This window comes from Ruditapes philippinarum, unplaced genomic scaffold (assembly GCF_026571515.1).
Source record: "Ruditapes philippinarum isolate M1 unplaced genomic scaffold, ASM2657151v2 ctg437_1_1_1_1, whole genome shotgun sequence".
Lineage (NCBI taxonomy): Eukaryota > Metazoa > Mollusca > Bivalvia > Venerida > Veneridae > Ruditapes > Ruditapes philippinarum.
In genome coordinates, this window is record NW_026861661.1 from 160,085 (window position 1) to 182,431 (window position 22,347).

General features: G+C 36.0%; 1 protein-coding gene across 1 annotated transcript in view; it reads left to right on the forward strand.

The window, feature by feature from the left end:
* Positions 1–22,347, forward strand: part of LOC132716437 (hemicentin-2-like) — a gene marked incomplete at its 3' end in the record, with an annotated part of 63,686 nt that overhangs the window by 38,189 nt on the left and 3,150 nt on the right. The window contains 2 exon segments of the mRNA XM_060699708.1: positions 4,234–4,551; positions 18,960–19,088. Coding sequence (XP_060555691.1) covers positions 4,234–4,551; positions 18,960–19,088 — 447 coding nt within the window.

Genomic DNA, 22,347 nt, shown 5'->3' on the forward strand with positions numbered 1-22,347 from the left:
AGTGCACAAGAACACTAACACCATTTTGACAAACTACAGAGTTATTGCCCTTTGATACTTTTCCTGGTCAGGAGCATAACTTTAAAAGTAATGGTTTGAATTCAGAACAACTTCATACATTGTCAAGCACAATAAGAGGAAGTGCAGTGCACAAGAACAATAACTCCATCTTGACTAATTACAGAGTAATTGCCCTTTGTTACTTTTTCTTGTACTTGAAAACTACTTGTTGGAATTCAATACAACTTCATACAATCATCAAGCACATTAGAGGAATTGAAGTGAACAAGAACAATAGCTCAATCTTGACGTATTACAGAGTTATTGCCCTTTGTTACTTTTCCATTGCTTTTTTTTGTCTGGATAATTACTTGAAGACTTATGTTTGGAATTCAATACAACTTTATAAAATGTTCAACGACATTGAGAGGAAGTGCAGTGCACACGAACAATAACTCAATCTTGACTAATTAGCTAGTTATTGCCCTTTGTTACTTTTCCTTATCTGGAGCATAACTTGAAAACTTCAAGTTTGAATTCAATACAACTTCATACAATCATCAAGCACATTAAGAGGAATTGCAGTGCACAAGAACACTTACACCATTTTGACAAATTACAGAGTTATTGCCCTTTGATACTTTTCCGTGTCTGGAGCGTAACTTGTAAAGTACTGGTTTGAATTCAAAAAAACTTCGTACAATGGTCAAGCACAATAAGAGGAAGTGCAGTGCACAAGAACAATAACTCCATCTTGACTTATTACAGAGTTATTGCCCTTTGTACTTTTCCTTGTCCTTAGCATTACTTTAAAACTACTAGTTGGAATTCAATACAAATTCATACAATCGTCAAGCACATTAAGAGGAATTGAAGTGCACAAGAACATTAACACCAGTTTGACAAATTACAGAGTTATTGCACTTTGATACTTTTCCTTGTCCGGAGCATAACTTGTAAAGTACTGGTTTGAATTCCAAAAAACTTCATACAATGGTCAAGCACAATAAGAGGAAGTGCAGTGCACAAGAACAATAACTCCATCTTGACTAATTACAGAGTGATTGCCCATTGTTACTTTTCCTTGTCCGGAACATTACTTCAAAACTACGAGTTGGAATTCAATACAACTTCATACAATCGTCAAGCACATTGAGAGGAATTGGAGTGCACAAGAACAATAACTCAATCTTGACTTTCTACAGAGTAATTGCATTTTGTTACTTTTCCTTGTCTGGAGCATAACTTGAAAACTACTAGTTGGAATTCAAAACAACTTCATACAATGGTCAAGCACAATAAGAGGAAGTGCAGTGCACAAGAACAACAACTCCATCTTGACTTATTACAGAGTTATTGCCCTTTGTTACTTTTCCTTGTCCGTAGCATTACTTTAAAACTACGAGTTGGAATTCAATACAACTTCATACAATCGTCAAGCATATTGAGAGGAATTGAAGTGCACAAGAACAATAACTTAATCTTGACTTTCTACAAAGTAATTGCCTTTTGTTACTTTTCCTTGTCTGAAGCATAACTTTAAAACTACTAGTTGGAATTCAAAACAACTTCATACAATGGTCAAGCACAATAAGAGGAAGTGCAGTGCACAAGAACAACAACTCCATCTTGACTTATTACAGAGTTATTGCCCTTTGTTACTTTTCCTTGTCCGTAGCATTACTTTAAAACTACGAGTTGGAATTCAATACAAATTCATACAATCGTCAAGCACATTAAGAGGAAGTGCAGTGCACAAGAACAATAACTCCTTCTTGACTCATTACAGACTAATTGCCCTTTGTTACTTTTCCTTGTCCGGAACATTACTTCAAAACTACGAGTTGGAATTCAATACAACTTCATACAATCGTCAAGCATATTGAGAGGAATTGAAGTGCACAAGAACAATAACTTAATCTTGACTTTCTACAAAGTAATTGCCTTTTGTTACTTTTCCTTGTCTGAAGCATAACTTGAAAACTACTAGTTGGAATTCAAAACAACTTCATACAATGGTCAAGCACAATTATAGGAAGTGCAGTGCACAAGAACCATAACTCTATTCAGAGTAATTATAGAGTTATTGCCCTTTGTTACTTTTCCATTGTTTTTTTCTTGTCCAGAGCATACCTTGAAAACTAAAATACAGTTTCATACAATGGTCAAGTATATTGAGAGAAAGCACAGTGCACAGAAACTATAACTCTTTGTTGACACATTTAATAGTTTTTTGACCTTTTTTACATTTTTATTGTCCAGTGCATACCTTGAAAATTAATGGTTGGAATTCAAAGAAACTTTACACAATGGTCAAGGGCAGTGAGATGAAGTGCAGTGAAGAGAAAACATAACTCTATTTGTACTAATATCAGTAATTGCCCTTTGTTACTTTTTTGTCCATTGCTTAACTTGAAAACTAGTATTTGGAATTCAATACAATTTCATTCAATGGTCAAGTGAAATGAGAGGAAGTGCAGTGCTCAAGAAGGCAAGTGTAACTTATTTTGGACTTATTACAGAGTAATTCAATAAAACTTCATCAATGGTCAACCACATTGAAAGGAAATGCAACATACAAGAGCCACAACTATCTTGAATTGCCCACAACCACTTGCGCACAACCATAACTCTATTTCAGTTCTTTTGCAAGGTATTCTGTTACTAGTAACTTCCTGATTTCTGAAGCAGTCTTGCGGAAGTATCAATCACATTAAGTGATAGTTCTAGTTTTGGTTTACTTTTTAGTATATAAAAAGTTAATCATTCGTCAATAACCATTAAGATCTTAATCATCTGTTGCTAATTGACAAAAAGCACAGTTATAGTGACTTAGTTTTATATGGCAGTCAAACTACTCCTTTGTTTACATTTTGCTACTTTAATGAATTAGTTTTATATGGAAGTCAAAATGCTACTTTTATTACAAATTATTTAACATTTATTGCTAATTTTTCAGGTAACAAGAATCAAATATTTCTCTAAAACCATTTTTGTGTCGCCTCTACGGAGTAGTGGCGACATATGGGGATCACTTCTCCATCGTCTGTCTGTCCCTCTGTTCGTCTGTCTGTCCGTCCGTCACAAAACTTGTCATGACTAATCCTCATAAACTACGGGTGCAATTTCATCCAAACTTTACAGGAATGATCAGTACCAAGTCTAGTTGTGCATATTGTCAGCATTTTCCGGTTCAGTGATTTTTGCCAGAGTTATGGCCCTTTAATAATTTTTATTTTTAAAGTTTGTCCGGACTACTTCTCTTATACCACCAATGCAATTTCAATGAAACTTAACAGGATTGATCTGTAGCTCAAATCCTTGCGCATATTGCACGGATTTTCCGGTTGAATGATTTTTGGCCGAGTTATGGCCCTTTGATAAAAAGGTGTTTTTTTCTGTGTGTTGCCAGATAGACAAAAGCTTGTCCGGACTACTCCTCATAAACTACTTGTGCAATTTCATCCAAACTTTACAGGAATGATCAGTACCAAGTCTAGTTGTGCATATTGTCAGAATTTTCCGGTTCAATGATTTTTGTTAGAGTTATGGCCCTTTAATAATTATTATTTTTAAAGTTTGTCCAGACTACTTCTCTTATACCACCAATGCAATTTCAATGAAACTTTACAGGATTGATCTGTAGCTCAAGTCTTTGCGCATATTGCACGGGTTTTCCGGTTATGATTTTTGGCCGAGTTATGGCCCTTTGATAAAAAGGTGTCTTTTCTGTGTGTTGCCAGATACACAAAAGCTTGTCTGGACTACTCCTCATAAACAACTAATGCAATTTTATCCAAACTTTACAGGAATGATCAGTACCAAGTCTAGATGTGCACTGTCCGTCTGTCTGTCTGTCTGACTGTCACAAAACTTGTCCCAACATGAAATTGGCCATCATGAGGCGACACATGTGATCACTGATCGCTCTTGTTTAAATAATATAAAATTCATGTTCGCCCTTTCTAAAGAAGAAAAATATATTTGTTTGTAAGGCATATTGTGCCGTTAAGCTGTGTTCCATATGGTAGAAATTGATATTTCCTGACTCAAAATTGGGAGGCTAAAACCAGTTCTTAAACTTAAGGCTGTGATGGTGATAAGCATTTGTCCATACTGGTGCTTTTGTTGATAAACAGACAGAAAGCTATTTAAAATGAAGCTATATTGTGACACTCAATTTAAAGATGCTATAAGGCCATGTTTTAACAATATTCTTTAACTTCATTTCAGGTAAACCGTCAATTCCTAAATATTTCAATTTCACCGGCCTTAAAGATGGAATACCAACATTTCTTTTAGTCGGTGATTTCAACGGAGGACTTCTCCAAACATTTGTTATAGAAACAACTGAAGTTGGAAAAAACAACTGGGTGGAGAGACTTAAATTTAATGAAACTGATACAGCATTTCTTCAGGCCGAGAAACTTACCTTTACTTTTAACATAAGCGGATTGCAACCTAATATATATGATGCTAGAGTACGCACTGGAAATGGTATTGGCTGGATAAATGAAACAGATGCCCTAACTGTCCAGTTTATAATAACAGGTCTTGATGTTTATTATTTTTAGCTCACCTGTCAAAAAGTGACATGGTGAGCTTTTGTGATCACTTTTTGTTCGCCATCTGTCTTCCGTCCTTAAAACTTTTACTTTAAATAACATCTCCTCATAAACCCCTTAGCCAATGTCATCCAATCTTCACAGGAATGTACCTTTGGTAGTCAACTTCAAAAATTGTTTAAAGAATTTAAGTAATAGTCTCAATCCGTCTGTTCGTCCATCCATCCTTCCGTCCATATTTTTGTCATTGAGATATCAACATGAAACTTCATAGTTGGAGGAGGAGTGCAGTGCACAAGAATGCTAACCCTGCATAATTTTTAGCTCACCTGTCACTTTGTGAAACCTGAAACGACTTAGGCAATTTCATCCAAACTTCACAGGAATGTTCCTTTGGTGGTCACCTTTGAAAATTGTTCAAAGAATTTAATTCCATGTAGAACTCTGGTTGCCATGGCAACAAAAAGAAAAAACTTTAATTATCTTCTTCTAAATAACCCAAAGATCTAGAGCTTAGATATTTGGCATGAAACATCTTCTAGTAAGTGTCTACCACGTTTGTTCAAATAAAAGCCCTGGGGTCAAAATTGGCCCCGCCCCAGGGGGTCATTGATTTTTCAGATATATATATATATATATAGATATATATATATAGTAAAAATCTTCTTTTATAGAACCAAAAGAGCTAGAGCTATGATATTTAAGATGAAATATGTTCTAATGGAAGTCTACCAAGTTTGTTCAAATAAGAGCCCTGGTGTCAAAATTGGTCCCGCCCTGGGGGACATTGATTTTCCTTATATGTGTATAGCAAAAACTTAATATAAACTTAATATACTTTATATATATATACAAATCTTCTTCGAAAAAACCTGAATAGCTAGAGTTAAGATATTAAGCATGAAACATCTTCTAGTAAGTGGCTACAAAGATTGTTCAAATAAAAGCAATGGGGTCAAAACTGGCCCTGCCTCAGGGGTGTCATTGTTTTAAATATATATGTAATCTTCTTTTAAAAAACCCAACGAGCTAGACCTTAGATGTTTAGCATGAAACATCTTCTATTGGGTGTCTACCAAGTTTGTTCAAATAAAAGCCCTTGGGTTTAAACTGGCCCCGGTTCGGGAGAGATTATATACAGGTGAGCGACTTCAGGGCCATTATGGCCCTCTTGTTCAGTTATTGCCCTTGGTTATTTTTCAAACTTAATTTTGTCAAGAGCATAATTCAAAAGGCCTTTGAGATATCAACATGAAACTTCAAAGGTGGATAGATCACACTCAGGAGATGTGCAGTGCACAAGAATGATAACTCTTCTCTTCAAAATTTTTGAGTTATTGCTCTTTGTTATTTTCATACTTAATTTTTCACCTGAGTGGAGCATAAGTCAAAAAGCCTTTATTTGCTCACCATAGCCGAAGGCTGAGGGTGAGCTATTAGTATCATAGGGGGATGCTCCGGCGTCCGTCGTCATGCGTCCACAATCGTCTTCTTCTTTGAAACTACAAGGCAGATTTACTTCAAATTTGGTCTGTAGCATCCTTGTGACAGTCACACTTGGATTTGCTCATGTCATTCCAATTGGCCCCTTTTAGGGGTCAGCAGAGCTAAAAATAGAAAAAACCTTTAAACATCTTCTACAGAACTAATTGATGGATGATCACCAAACTTTGTCTGTAGCATTCTTATGTAGTCTTTTATCAAGTTTGCTCATATTAATTTGATTGGCCCCTTTTAGGGGTCACTAGGGCTAAAAATAGAAAAACCTTTAAACATCTTCTTCTACAGAACTAATGGATTGATGATCACCAAACTTTGTCTGTAGTATTCTTGGGAAGTCTTTTATCAAGTTTGGTCATATGAATTTGATTGGCCCCTTTTAGGGGCCGCTTAAGCTAAAAATAGAAATACCTTTAAATGTCTATTTCTACAGAACTAATTGATGGATGATCACCAAACTTTATCTGTAGCATTCTTAAGTAATCTTTTATCAAATTTGCTCATATTATTTTGATTGGCCCCTTTTAGGGGTCACTAGGGCTAAAAATAGAAAAACCTTTAAACATCTTCTTCTACAGAACTAACTGATGGATGATCACCAAACTTTGTTTGTAACATTGTTGGGCAATCTTTTATAAAGTTTGCTCATATGAATTTGATTGGCCCCTTATAGGGGCTGCTTAAGTTAAAATAGAAATACCTTTAAATGTCTATTTCTACAGAACTAATTTATGGCTGATCACCAAACTTTGTCTGTAGCATTCTCGGGTAGTGTTTTATCAAGTTTGCTCATATTAATTTGATTCGCCCCTTTTAGGGCCCACTAAAGCTAAAAATAGAAATACCGTTAAATGTCTATTTCTAGAGAACTAATGGATGGATGATCACCAAACTTTGTCTGTAGCATGTTTGGGTAGTCTTTTATCAAGTTTGCTCATATTAATTTGATTGGCCCCTTTTATGGGCAGCAAAAGCTAAAAATAGAAATACCTTTAAATGTTTATTTCTACAGAACTAATTGATGGATGATCACCAAACTTTGTCTGTAGCATTCTTGGGTAGTCGTTTATCAATTTTGCTCATATGAATTTGATTGGCCCCTTTAAGGGGCAGCTTAAGCTTAAAATAGGAATACCTTTAAATGTCTATTTCTACAGAACTAATTGATATATGATCACCAAACTTTGTATGTAGCATTCTCGGGTAGTGTTTTATCAAGTTTGCTCATATGAATTTGATTGGCCCCTTTCAGGGGCCTCTATAGCTAAAAATAGAAAAAACATTTAGATATCTTTTTACAGAACTAACTGATGGATGATCACCAAACTTTGTCTGTAGCATTCTTAGGTACTCTTTTATCAAGTTTGCTCATATGAATTTGATTAGCCCCTTTTAGAGGCTGCTTAAGCTAAAAATAGAAATACCTTTAAATGTCTATTTCTACAGAACTAATGGATGGATGATCACCAAACTTTGTCTGTAGCATTTTTGGGTAGTCTTTTATCAAGTTTGCTCTTATTAATTTGATAAGCCCCTTTTAGGGGCCGCTTAAATTAAAAATAGAAATAATTTTAAACATTTTCTCCTACAGAACTAATTGATGGATGATCACCAAACTTTGTTTGTAGCATTTTTTGGTAATCTTTTATCAAGTTTGCTCACATAAATTCGATTGGCCCCTTTTCGGGGCCACTCAAGCTAAAAATAGAAAAACCTTCAAACATCTTCTACTTTAAAACCAATTGATGGATGATCACCAAACTTTGTCTGTAGCATTTTTTGGGTACTCTTTTATCAAGTTTGCTTATATTAATTCGATTAGCCCCTTTTAGGGGCCATTAAAGCTAGAAATAGAACAAATCTTCGGACATCATTTCCTACTGAAATAATTGATAGATGATCACCAAACTTTGTAGCATTCTTAGATAGTTTTTAGCTCACCTGAGCAATGCTCAGGGTGAGCTATTGTGATGGCCCTGTGTCCGTCGTCCGTCGTCGTGCGGCGTCAACTTTTAACATAAACAACATCTCCTCTGAAACCAATGACTGCACATCAACCAAACTTTACAGAAATGATCCTTGGGTGGTCCCCTTTCAAAGTTATTCAAATGGTTCCGGTCTGTTGCATATGTAGGTCTTAGGGCCAGAAAAGGATTTCAAAAAACACAAAATTAAAAAATCTTTTTGTCTGAATACAATGGCCAGAGCTATGATTTTTGGTATATGATATCATCTATGGGTCCTCTACCAAAGTTGTTCAAATTTTGTCCCTAGTGTTAAAATTGGCCCCGCTCCGGGGGTCATAGGTTTTTTATGCCCCCGCCATGTAATGGCCGGGGCATATAGTGTTACCCTGTTCCGTCATTCCGTCCTTCCATCCTTCCGTCCTTCCGTCATTCTGTCATTCCGTCATCATCAGTTTCCGTTCATTATCTTAAGAACGGTTGCACACATTCAACTCAAATTTGACATATGGATATGTCATGAGAAAATACAGGTCAAGTTCGAATTTGGTCATGGTTCGATGATTTTTGGCAGAGTTATGCCCCTTTTACTTTGAAAATAATATGAAATTTCAGTTTCCGTTTATTATCTCCCCAATGGTACAACATATTCAACTCAAATTTGACAGATGGATATGTTTTTGGAATGCCCAGGCCAAGTTCGAATTTGGTCATGGTTCAATGATTTTTGGCAGAGTAATGCCCCTTTCACTTTGAAAATAATATGAAATTTACAGTTTCTGTTCATTATCTACCAACAGTGTTACATATTCAACTTAAATTTGACATATGGATATGTCAAAGGAATGGGCAGGTCAAGTTTGAATTTGGTCATGGTTTGATGATTTTTTGGCAGAGTTATGTCCCTTTCACTTTGAAGATAATATAGATACATCTTTAGAATAAGCAGTTTAAGTTTAAATTTGGGCGTGGTTCAATGATTTTAGACAAACTTATCTTTCCTGAATGTTGGAAAAGTTTTGAACTTTCAGTTTCAGCACTCATACTTTTTAGCCATTATTTTGGCTACAAATATGCAATATGCTATTTTTTAAAAGGTTAAGACTGAAATAATTTCAGTGCCTTGAACATTGTATGAAAATGGTTTGTGTTAACATTGAAAAAAAAAAAATGAAAAGAAATTTTAAGGGCTTTGAACTTAAAATAGTAAAACTCTAAAAAATCTCTTCTCTGATTTGCAAGGTTACAGATTAGATATTTGGCATTGAACATTGTGTAGTAGGAGCTCTATCAATTGCTTTCAATAATGGCCCTAGGTCAAAATTGCCCGCGCCCCCGGGGGGTTCATTGATTTTCATAACATACATATAGGAAAACTTAATCTTCTGTCTGAGAGTTCAATGCCTAGAGCTTCCTGATATCTTGGTCTATGTATCATCTGCAGGTCCAATACCAAAGTTGTACAAATTTGTTCCTAGAATTAAAATGGCCCCTTCCCTGCGGGTATAGGCTTTCTCTAATATGTACTATAGTTAAACATAAAAAAATCTTCTTCTCTGAATTATGCAAAGGCTACAGGTAAGATATTTGGGCATTTGTGACATTGTCGTGGTTTAGACCTTTTACCCAAATTGTTTAAAAAATGGCCCTCGGGTCAAAATTGGCCCCGCCGCTCGGGGTCATTGATTTTCATTACTATACTATAGGTGTTTAAACTTTGAAAAAATCTTCTGGTCTGAAAGGTTTAATGGTAAGCTTCGATATTTGGTTCTATGGTATCAATAAGGTCCAAAACCCAAAGTTGTTCACAATTCTGTGTCCTAGAAAAAATCGGCCCGCCCTGGGGGTCCATTGATTTTCCCTATAGTATTAGTAAAAAAATTAAAAAAACCCTTTTTTTAAAGAACGAAAGAGGGTAGAGCTAAGATATTTGCTTTAAAAATCTTTTTAAAGGGTGTTCAAAATTTTGTTCAAATTAAAAACCCCGGGGGCAAAATTGGCCCCCCCCCAGGGGGTCATTTTTTATCCCCATTATCATAGTAAAAAAACTTAAAAAATTTTTTTTTAAAGAATGCAAAGAAGCTAAGCTAAGATATTTAGCATGAAACATGTTTTCGAATGGATGTCTACCGGCCAAGTTCGTTCAAATAAGAGCCCTGGGGGTCCAAAAAATTGGCCCCGCCCCAGGGGGTCACTCATTTAGCTCGATATATGTTAGATGTATATATTTTTAGATATATTTACATATAATATAATATACATATATAAATTATACTAATTACGCATATTACCTACATAATAATAAGCTATATATATATTATCATAATTATAAGTATATATATTATATATATAATAATATGATATTTATACTATATATATATTATATATGTATATAATGGTGATATATATATAATACAATATGCATCTTCTAGTGCAGTGTCTACAAAGAGTTTGTTCAAATAAAAGCGCTGGGGTCAAAAAATTGGGCCCCGTCCCAGGGGAACATTTGATTTTTCCCCTTATATTGCTATACAAATTTAAAAATCTTCCCTTTTAAAAAAACCGAAGAGCTAGAGCTTCAGATATTAAGCAATGAAACATTGATCTAAATAAGTGTCTACAAACATTGTTCCCAAATAAAAGCCCTGCGGATTCGAAAACTGGACCACTTGCCCCAGGTGTTGTCATTTGTTTTAACGATATGTGTAAAGAAAAAACTTTTGAAAAAATTGTTTTAAAAAAGCCAACGAGCAGAACCCTTTAGGTGTTTAGCATGAAACATCTTCTAACATGGGTGTCAACCAAGGTTTGTTCAAATAAAAAGCCCTGGGGGTTTTTTAACTGGCCCTCCGGGGGGCCTATATACAGTCGAGCGACTTTGGGCCATCATGGGCCCGTCCTTCTTTCACATTTCAAGTTTGCTTCATTATTAATTTATAATCCCCGTTTAAGCTAAACTAAATGCCCCGGTCATGGCAATTCTTTTCAAATTTTTGTTAAACATTTCTATTGCTTTAAAATTTAATATTAGGGAAATATTGATATTCCAACACTGAAAGCAGTTGTTTTCGTGTGAGCAACTCAGGGGCCTTCATTGCCCCTACTTGTTTTATTATGCTCCCGAAGCAATTTCGGGGGAGAATATAGTCGCCGGGCCTTGTTCCGTCGGTTTCCGGCCGTTCGTCTTTCCGATCCGTCTGTTCGTCCCCTTTTCTTGTCCGGGACAAATTTGAAACAAACAAGAGTATCACATTCAAAACTTCTTAGGTAGATAGATCTCATTGAGTAGGTGTTCAGAGCCACAAGAACCGTAACTCTGCCCTTGCCTAATTTTTTGATTATTCCCCTTTGTTTATTTTTTAGATTTTGAACTTTGTCGGGACATAACTCTAAAAAGTATAAGATGTATCATACATGAAACTTTTGTAGGTTAGATAGATCTCATTGAGTAAGGTGTCATGGCAGTGCACAAGAACCGTAACTCTGCCATTTGCCTTATTTTTGAATTTTCCCCTTTGTTTATTTTACACTCTTGAAGTTTGTCCGGGACATTAACTCTAAAAGTTTATACATAACTCTTAAAAGCAATTAAAAGTTATTCAACATGAAACTTTCCTGTTAGTAGATAGAGCTCACTGAGTAGGTGTACAATGCACAAGAATTGTAACTCTGCCTTGTTTTATTTGCCCCCCCCCCCCCCTTCTCCGTGTTTCATGTCCCCTTCCCCTGTGCCTTTTGACTTTATGGGCCTTATATTAAATCATTTATTTGTTTTCTTTTTCAGTTCCTTATCAGTTACTAATTATTTATTCTTGTGAAGTGGTTTGCCTGCCCGTGCTCTGCCTTGTGCCCTGTCCTATTTTCTATGGGGTCCTCCTGGGCTCCTTGCCGCTGGCACTTGTTGCTGGGTTGGATGGGGGCTGCGTTCATTGAACGCCGCCTTTCCTTGTCGATCTTGTTTATCATATTTTTTGAGATGTCAACATGAAACTATAAAGGTGGATTTATCTTATTGAGGAGCAATGCTGTGCGCAAGAATGATAACTCTATCCTTTATAATTTTTAGCTCACCTGTCACAAAGTGACAGGGTGAGCTTTTGTGATCGCTTTTCGTCTGGCGTCCGTCCGTCGTCCGTCCCTCCGTCCGTCGTCCGTCCGTAAACTTTTACTTTAAATGACATCTCCTCATAAACCACTAAGCCAATTTCATCCAAACTTCACAGGAATGTTCCTTTGGTGGTCACCTTTAAAAATTGTTCAAAGAATTTAATTCCATGCAGAACTCTGGTTGCCATGGCAACCGAAGGAAAAAACTTTAAATATCTTCTTTTAAAAAACCATAAGAGCTAGAGCTTAGATATTTGGCATGAAACATCTTCTAGTGAGTGTCTACCAAGTTTGTTCAAATAAAAGCCCTGGGGTCAAAATTGGCCCCGCCCCGGGGGTCATTGATTTTCCCTATATGCATATAGTAAAAACTTAAAAAATCTTCTTTTAAAGAACCCAAAGAGCTAGAGCTAAGATATTTAGCATGAAACATGTTCTAATGGGTGTCTACCAAGTTTGTTCAAATAAAAGCCCTGGGGTCAAAATTGGCCCGGCCCCGGGGGGGTCATTGATTTTCCCTATATGCATATAGTAAAAACTTAAAAAATCTTCTTTTAAAGAACTGAAAGAGCTATGGCTAAGATATTGAGCATCAAACATGTTCTATTAGGTGTCTACCAAGTTTGTTCAAATAAAAGCCCTGGGGTCAAAATTGGCCCCGCCCCAGGGGGTCATTGATTTTCCCTATATGCATATAGTAAAAATTTACAAAATCTTCTTTTAAAGAACCAAAAGAGTAAGAGCTAAGATATTTAGCATGAAACATGTTCTAATAAGTGTCTACCAAGTTTGTTCAAATAAAAGCCCTGGGGTCAAAATTGGCCCCGCCCCGGGGGGTCATTGATTTTCCCTATATGCATATAGTAAAAACTTAAAAAATCTTCTTTTAAAAACTCAAAGAGCTATGGCTAAGATATTGAGCATCAAACATGTTCTAATAGGTGTCTACCAAGTTTGTTCAAATGAAAGCTCTGGGGTCAAAATTGGCACCGCCCTGGGGGGTCATTGATTTTCCTTATATGTTTATAGCAAAAACTTAAAAATCTTCTTTGTAAAAACCCAAATAGCTAGAGTTAAGATATTAAGCATGAAACATCATTTAGTGAGTGTCTACAAAGTTTGTTCAAATAAAAGACCTGGGGTCAAAATTGCCCCCGCCTGGGGTCATTGATTTTCTTTATATGTGTATAAGCAAAACTTAAAATCTTCTTTGAAAAAAACCCAAATAGCTAGAGTTTAGATATTAAGCATTAAACATCTTCTAGTAAGTGTCTACAAAGTTTTGTTCAAATAAAAGCCCTGGCCCGCCCCAGGGTGTTCATTGTTTTAACTATATGTGTATAGTAAAAACTTAAAAAAAAATCTTCTTTTAAAAAGCCCAATGAGCTAGAGCTTAGATGTTTAGCATGAAACATCTTCTTATGGGTGTCTACCAAGTTTGTGCAAATAAAACACCTTGGTTAAATTGGCCCTGCAACGTTGGGGGGTGGGTGTTGGGGGCCTATATACAGAGAGCGACCTCAGGCCATCATGGCCCTCTTGTTTAGTTATTGCTCTTTGTAATTTTTCATATTTTTGAACTGAGCAGGAATGCTCCTGGCGTGAAGCTGTTTAAAATGCGTTCAAATGATTCCATTTCATGCTAAGTTCTTGCTGAAAGAAAAAACTTGAAAAATCTCCTACTCAAAATTCCAAAGAGCAAGAGCTTAGCTATAAAGGGTGAAACATCTTCTAATAGGTGTCTACCAAGTTTGTTCAAGTAACAGCCCTGAGGTCAAAAATGATCAAGCCCGAGGGGGTCATTGATTTTCTTTTTTAAATTTTAATTAAATTAAAAAAAATGTCTCTTCTAAAACTATAAAGGCTTACATATCTGGAAAAACGTGATCCCTCAAAGCATTAAAAACAGCAAAATTACATGAAAACTGCAGACTCGGTTTTGAGTCTGTACATGAGGGGTAATAAAAATATTTAACATCCCTCATGCCCCCTAGCACCGGCTTGAGAGGTTCACAATTCTCAACACTTAAAAGTGCTGGACTGTGTGATCCTGAAGGACCAGAAAAATAAAACAACACTAAAGAGAAATATGTGGCAACTTTTTATAGCTGCCACATAGCACTTGACACCTGCTGTTGTGATGAATAAATAGCTGAAAAAAAGTGATCCTAGGTTTTGGCACGAAACATTATCTAGTAGACCTCTACCTATTCTTTATGCCAATGCAGTATCTGTGATGTTGACAACTTCCAAGTTTGTTCAAATTATGGCATAGATTTTCATTACAAACATAATTATAGTAAAAAAATCAGACATTTATCCTTGCAGCTTCAAAAGCTTGAGGTTAGATATTTGGTATGAATTACTGTGAGCCTCTACAAAGATAGTTCAATTTATGCCCTAAAGACAATATAAGCTAGGGGTTTTGTGTATTCTTTATGCACATTAAACTAGATATTACTGATATAAATAGAAATTCAGTTTCTTGCTTCTTAATAACTTTAGTTCGCTTAGGCCTATTGACACCAAACTTTGTGTATAGCTTATATCAAGAGGCAGCTTGGGGTTGCTTAACTGTGGTGTCTGTGATCAAGGTGAAGGTCACTGTTACTAAAAATAGAAATTCAGTTTCTGCTAAATAACTTTAGTTTGTTTAGGCCTTATGGCACCAAACTTGGTGTATGGGTAGTTAATATCAAAGGCAGCTTGGGATTGCTAGCCATGTGTCTGTGATCAAGGTGAAGGTCACTGTTACTAAAAATAAAAATTCAGTTTCTGCTCAATAACTTCAGTTTGCTAAGGCCTATCGACACCAAACAAGGTGTATGGGTAGTTAATATCAAAAGGCAGCATAGGATTGCAACCCAGGTGTCTGTGATCAAGGTCACTGTTGCTAGAAAATAGAAATTCAGTTTCCCCTCAATAACTTGTGATTGCTAAGGCCTATTGACACCAAACAAGGTGTATGGGTAGATTTAAATCGAATAGGCAGCTTGGGATTGCTACATAAAATGTTTGCATCAAGGTCAAGGTCACTCTTGCTTAAATTTTAAATTAAGTTCCCACTCAATAACTTCAGTTTGCTTTGACCTATTGACACAAAACTTAGTATGTGGGTAGCTTATATCAAGACATTACTTGGCTGGGAGGGCGTCAACTATTGCTAGAAATAGAAATTAGGTATCCACATAATAACTTGAGTTTGCTTAGACCTATTGACTCCAAATTTAGTATATGGGTAGCTTATATAAAGTGGCAACTTGGGATTGCTACCCACGTGTCTGTGAACAAGGTCAAGATCACTGTTCCTTAAAAAAAAGAAATTCAGTTTCCACGTTATAACTAGTTTGCTTTGACCTATTGACACTTAATTTGGTGTGTGGGCAGCTTATACTGGACGTTTGCGACATAATGTTGGGAATATTATTATCGAGGAACAGTTACGTTTATATAGAGGGTTCATCTCAACACATATTATAAACACTTGAAATAAGGCCAGGATATGTTACTGGGGTTCTTTCCTTAATTTTCATTTTAGTAATTGCAAGACGAACTGATGCCTAGTTCCCTAAATAAATTCGAAACTTTTCTCATAAGTTCAGCCAATGATTGTTTACGTTGACGGTTGTTTTGTCTAGTGTGATGATGTGCATCAACAGTTTCGTCCTTTGATGATGTCAAAACGTTTGGCATCTTGAGAACCGATATCTTTACGTCTTGACTACGGCCCCGGTTGTGCAGTTCACGTGGGACTGGTCCGTGTTCGAGTTGTCTCGGGACTAGGCGGGAGCGAAGCTGCTGGTAAGCTGTCCGTGTTGACCCTCATTTATACAGCTGTTGGGTTTTTGGAGCTTGCCCTAGCAATGACTGCTGCATGTGAGCCGCTTTAGCTTGCCCTTGGTTTAGATGCCCGTTTTACCATAGGGACTGCACCTAACTGGTTTTTTTTGGCACTAAATCCTTAACATAAAAGACGTCTTTCAAGACGTTGTACGGCCTAAAGGGCTGGCAATAATTTGTATATAGTGAAATTGAAATGGAGTGAGTTACTGAATCGGAGTTTAATGTGATATTTATATATCAAAGCATCAGGTGTCAAGTGCCGTGTGGCAGCCGTAAAAAGGTGCCCTGTACTTCACTTCAGTGTTGCTTTACTTTTATGGTCCTTTGGGATAATTGAGTGGCTTGAACTAATAACCTTTTTCAGTCGAAGAAGAATGTCTACTAAAAGCCTTATGGAGGATATAAATTATGTATGGAATATTAAAAATACCTCTGCATAATGCGTCAGTAAATTAAAAAAGACTCTGATAAATTTTATTGCAATTTACCCATGGTTTGAAAGCTATTTTTATATACTATGTCAAAATATATTAAGAATTTGGTGCAGATTTAGGGTAACTGATTTATGTTGTAAATACTTATGTAGTTTTATTGTTTCTCTTAATCATGCTTACTTAATATCTGGTTCATTTATTTCGGTAGGATTTTTGCTTGCGTATTATCACACTATGATTCTCACTGAAGTGGCAGAAATGTATTTCAAATGCACACATAGATGCAAGTTCTTCGAGTTACGCTAAGAGACACCGAAACAACTTACATTATTCTTTAAATAAAACATCCCATAAGGCACTGAACACTATCGTTCAGAACATAATTTGAAAAAAGGTATAAGTGTATCGTCAGTTAAAGATGGGATCCGGGCTTTAATTCCATGTTTATATTTGAAACGTTTTACTCATTAAACAAATGTGAGTACATATTGCGGTCAGGTCTATTGATGGGACATTTCGCCTAAAGTAGAGCCACAACAATAATATTATTCAGGACAAAGACAATATCACATTATACAAACACAAATTATCGTTGATAATGCTGTTGTTATCCGTTACTTAGAAATAGTGTTTATTATAAAATGTTAGATTATTTTGAGATTATCCCTTTTTATAACTTGTCCTCGATCCTCAATCCCCGTTCCTCATTATAAGCCGCAAATGTCTAGTTAGATGCAGCTTGGGTTTGCTACTTAGATAAATAGGAGCTAGGTAAAGGTTCAGTACACTTTGACCTTTGATACTTAACTTGGCATTGTGTAGCTTACATGAAAATACAGCCTGGCATTGATACTCAGGTATCTGGTATATTTTTATTTTGAATTAGTGAAATCAATTTTCTGTGTTGGTACAAAAAACAGCATCATTTATTTTTCACTGCCATGTTTCGTTCTTAATTCCTGTCGGTGGTTTAAAAACCTGGTTTTTGTCGCATTGCAGCACTTCTTGTCTAAGTAACTGCTTGGATGAGTTTGTTCATGAGCCATCTTCGATGAAAAACTATGTCACAGGAGCTAAAAATAAAACAATATTATTGACATCCTAGTGGCTACTTTTTTGATCCAGATATCGTGGAAATGGTCAAAAAGGTTGTTTTGATGATTTCTATGTCATGTTCGAATATGGGTCACTTGGGGTCAAAAAGTAGCTCACACAGCCCCAATAAGGTAAAACCTTGTTAACTCTAGGTACTACTGTTCCAGTCCAAATATCTTTGAAATTGGTCTGATGATCTCAAGGTCAAGTTTGAATATGGGTCACATGTAGTCAAAAACAAGGTAACACAGCTGGAATATGGAAAAACCTCGTTGTCACTCTTGTGGTTACTATTTTGATCCAAATATCCTGCAAAATTGGTCAGAAAGGTTGATTTGATGATTCCTAGGTCAGTTTTGAATATGGGTCATATGAGGTCAAAAACAAGGTCACACTGCCCAAATATGGAAAAACCTTGTTAACAGTCTGGAAGTCTGTTTTGATCCAGATATCCTGGTAATTGACCAGAAAGGTTGATTTGGGGATTTCTAGGTAAAGTTCAAATATGGGTCACCTGGTGTAAAAAACTAGGTCACACATTCTGAATATAGAAAAACCTTAACACTGTAGGGGCTACTGTTCCAGTCCAAAAATCCTTTAAAATAATCAGAAAGGTTGTTATAATGATTTCAAGGTCAAGTTGGAATAATCAATATGGATAACCTGGGGTCATAAACTAGGTCACACAGCTCCCAAATATGGAAAAACCTTGTTATCACTCTAGAGGATACTGTTCCAGTCCAAATATCTTGGAAATTGGGATTGGGCCTTCATAATCAGATGAGATGAGCGATATATTGCCATTATTGCCCTCTTGTTTACATGAAACATTATCTTGTAGACCTGTTCCAAATTTGTTCAAATTCTAGCTCTAATTGAAAAAAATGGCTTGGCCCCATGGGGTCAAGGCTTATTTTGTAAATTCTTTAAAAATCTTTTTCAAATGCAAGGGCTATATCTTAGATATTTCACTTGAAACAAATTTCTGTGGACCTCAACAAAAATTATTCAGATTATAGCCCTGAAGTCAAAATTAGCCCGCCTCTGGAGAACATAGATTTGTTTATATAAAGATTGTAAAAACTTTCCATAGCGACTTTTGACTTCCATAGCAACCAGTGACATACATAGCAACCAATAACTTACAAAGAAGCCAGTGACTTTACATAGCAACCATAGACCTTTAGCAATATAGGTATCAACAAAAGTTATATGATTTAACCATGCTCTTATTGTTACAAATGTCCCTGCCCTGGGAGTCACTTAATATCACTTAGTAAAATTAATACAAAAACATCTCCGAAACAAGTGTAATGAAGGGGCTTAGTTTAAAGATAAGTTTTGATTACTTAAACGAAATTTACAAACAGGCATATATTGCCCCGCCTTTGTTAATGCAGTTTCACAGTTTGTAAGAAAACATTTTTTCAAGAAAAGATTGTGTTTTTCAGAAAAAAAAGTCAAGCCAAATCCACCTGGTACAGTTGCTGCAATTGCAGGAGGTGTTGCAGCTGCTGGCTGTGTGATAATACTAGCTATTGTTTTGGTGTTTGTTTGGAAGAAAAGATCAAAAAGCAAAGGTAATTATAAATGTGTTTTTATGCCACCGCAGCATCTGCGATGCGGTGGCATATAGCGATTCACCTGTGTGTGTGTGCGTGTGTTAGTGTGTGTGTTTGTGTGTGTGTTATATAGATTATATAGTGATTTTAAAAAATCTTCTTGTGAAAAACCACTAGTCCAATTTCAACCAAACTTGGCAGGATTTTTTCTTGGGTGAAGGGCTTCCAAAGTTGTTCAAAGAATTTTATTCCATGCAGAAATCTGGTTGCCATGGCAACCAAAAGGAATTATAAGAATAAATTTAAAAAATCTTCTTGTAAAGACCCAAAAGGCCTAGAGCTTAGATATTTTGCATAAGGCATTGTCTGGTAGACCTCTAACAAGATTGTTCAAATTATAGCCCTGGGGTCAAAATTGGCCCCGCCCAGAGGGTCATTGATTTTCACTATGTACATATAGTAAAAACTTAAAATACCTTCTTGTAAAAACCCAAAAGGCCTAGAGCTTAGATATTTTGCATAAGGGATCTTCTGGTAGACCCTTACCAAGATTGTTCAAATTATAGCCCTTGGGTCAAAATCGGCCCCGCCCCGGGGTCATTGATATTCACTATATGTACATATAGTAAAAACTTAAAACACCTTCTTGTAAAGACCCAAAAGACCTAGAGCTTAGATATTTTGCATAAGGCATTTTCTGGTAGACCTCTACCCAGATTGTTCAAATTATAGCCCTGGGGTCAAAATCGGCCCCGCCCCGGGGGTCATTGGTTTTCCTTATATGTATATAGTAAAAACTTATAGTAAAAACTTCAAAAAAAATTCTTCTAGCAATTGACAAATGCTAGAGGTTAGATATTTTGCATGAAACATTGTGTAGTAAACCTCTAGCAAGATTGTTCAAATTATAGCCCTGGGGTCAAAATTGCCACCGCCCTTGGGGTCATTGATTTCAATATATACATATAGTAAAAAATAAATAAATCTTATTGTCTGAAGGTACAAGGCTTAGAGCTTTAATATTTGTTAAATTGTATCATCTGAAGGTACTCTACAAAAGTTATTCAAATTTTGCCTCTTGTGTCAAAATTAGCCCCGCCCCCTGGTGGCCATAGGTTTCCTTATATGTATATAGTACAAACTTAAAAAATCATCTTCTCTAAATTTACAAAGGCTAGAGTTAAGATATTTTGCATGAAACATTGTGTAGTGAACCTCTGGCAAGATTATTCAAATTATAGCCCTGGGGTCAAAATTGGTTCCGCCCCGGGGGTCATTGATTTTCATTATGTACATATAGTGAAAAAATAAAAAATATATTTGTCTGAAGGTTCAAGGCATAGAGCTTTGATGTTTGATATATGATATCATTTATAGGTCCTCTACCAAAGTTGTTCAAAATTTTCCCCTGGTGTCAAAATTGGCCCTGCCCGGGGCAGTGATTCTCATTATGTACACATAGTAAAAACAGAAAATAAAACAAATGTTTTCTGAATGGGAGAAAGCTATAGCTTAGATATTTGACTTGAAATGTTGTTTGGTGGACCTGTATCAAAATTGTTTTGAATTAAACCCTTTTGTCAAAATTATGCCTTGCCCAAGGGGACAGTGACCTACTTTCTTGTCCTTTGATGTGCAGCAATGACATTTTGACCATGTGCACAGTTTTAGTTGTAAAATTAAACTTTGATATCAGGTGACCTAGATTTTGATGATGTGACCTACTTTCTTGTCCTTTGATGTACAGCTATGAAATTTGAACCATGCGGTGGCATAGCATTTTTCTCAAATGCAATCTTGTTTAAAACTTTAACTTCTTTATGTATGTCAGATTAAGGTCAAATTATTTAAAATTGCTTAAATTGTCATAACTTTGTTGTTTAGTAGACTCGGCGTCTATTTGATATGCATTTGTCTATTCAGCAATGGGGAAAATTTTAGTCCTGCTTTTGTGTATTTTTATGCCACCACAGCATCTGCGATGCAGTGGCATACAGCGATTTACCCCTGTGTGTGTTTGTGCTTGAATGTGTGCGTGCATGTGTGTTGGTGTGTTGGTGTGTTGGGGTAGCATACAGCAATTCACCTTTGTGGGTGTGGTGTGTGTGCATTTGTGCTTTGTGCGTGCGTGTGTGATATAGATTCTATAGTGAAAATCTTCTTGTGAAAAAACACTTGTCTAATTTCAACCAAACTTGGCAGGATTGATCCTTGGGTGAAGGGCTTCCAAATTTTTTCAAAGAATGTTATTTAATGCAGAAATCTGGTTGCCATGGCAACCAAAAGGAATTATACGAAAAAATTTAATAAATCTACTTGTAAAGACCCACAAGGCATGGAACATAGATATTTTGCATAAGGCATTGTCTGGTAGACCTGTACCAAGATCGTTCAAATTATAGCCCTGGGATCAAAAGTGGCCCTGCCCGTCATTGGTTTTCACTATGTATACATATAGTAAAAAAATAAAATATCTTATTAGTCCCCTACCGGTTTAACCGGAGGGGACTTTAGGTTTACCCTCCATCCGTCTGTCCGTCCGTCTGTCTGTCCGTCCGTCTGTCTGTCTATCAGTCCGTCTGTCTGTCAGTCCGTCCGTCCACAAAACTAGATCCCGCGATAACGCAAAAAGTACTGTAAATATTTTTATGAAACTTGATATATGGATAGATGGCAGTATGGAGATTATGCACGTCTTTTTCTTTTATTCCTATGTAGAAAATTCTGGTTGCTATGGCAACAAATAGTCTGAAAATATGGCAAATTTAACTCATAAGCTAGATCCAGTGATAACTCAAAAAGTACTGAAAATATTTTTATGAAACTTTAAATATGGGTAGATGGCAGTCTGGAGATTATGCACATCTTTTTCTTTTCTTATTATGTTGAATATTCTGGTTGCTATGACAACAAATAGTCTGAAAATATGGCAAATTTAACACATAAACTGGATCCAGTGATAAGTCAAAAAGTACTGAAAATATTTTTATGAAACTTGAAATATGGGTAGATGGCAGTCTGGAGATTATGCACATCTTTTTCTTTTCTTCCTATGTTGAACATTCTGGTTGCTTTGGCAACAAATAGCCTGAATTTCAAGATTTCTGATTAAAATTTTTTCAGCTTTTTCACCATAAGTTCTTTATTTCTTAAGGTGTTTACTTCGAAAATTGTCCGCCCAATTACTTAAGAATCTTTTGACCCACAGTGACTGTCTTCATATTTGGCATGGATGTTAGTCATGATTAGTTGGAGACCCCTATTGATTTTGAGGTCA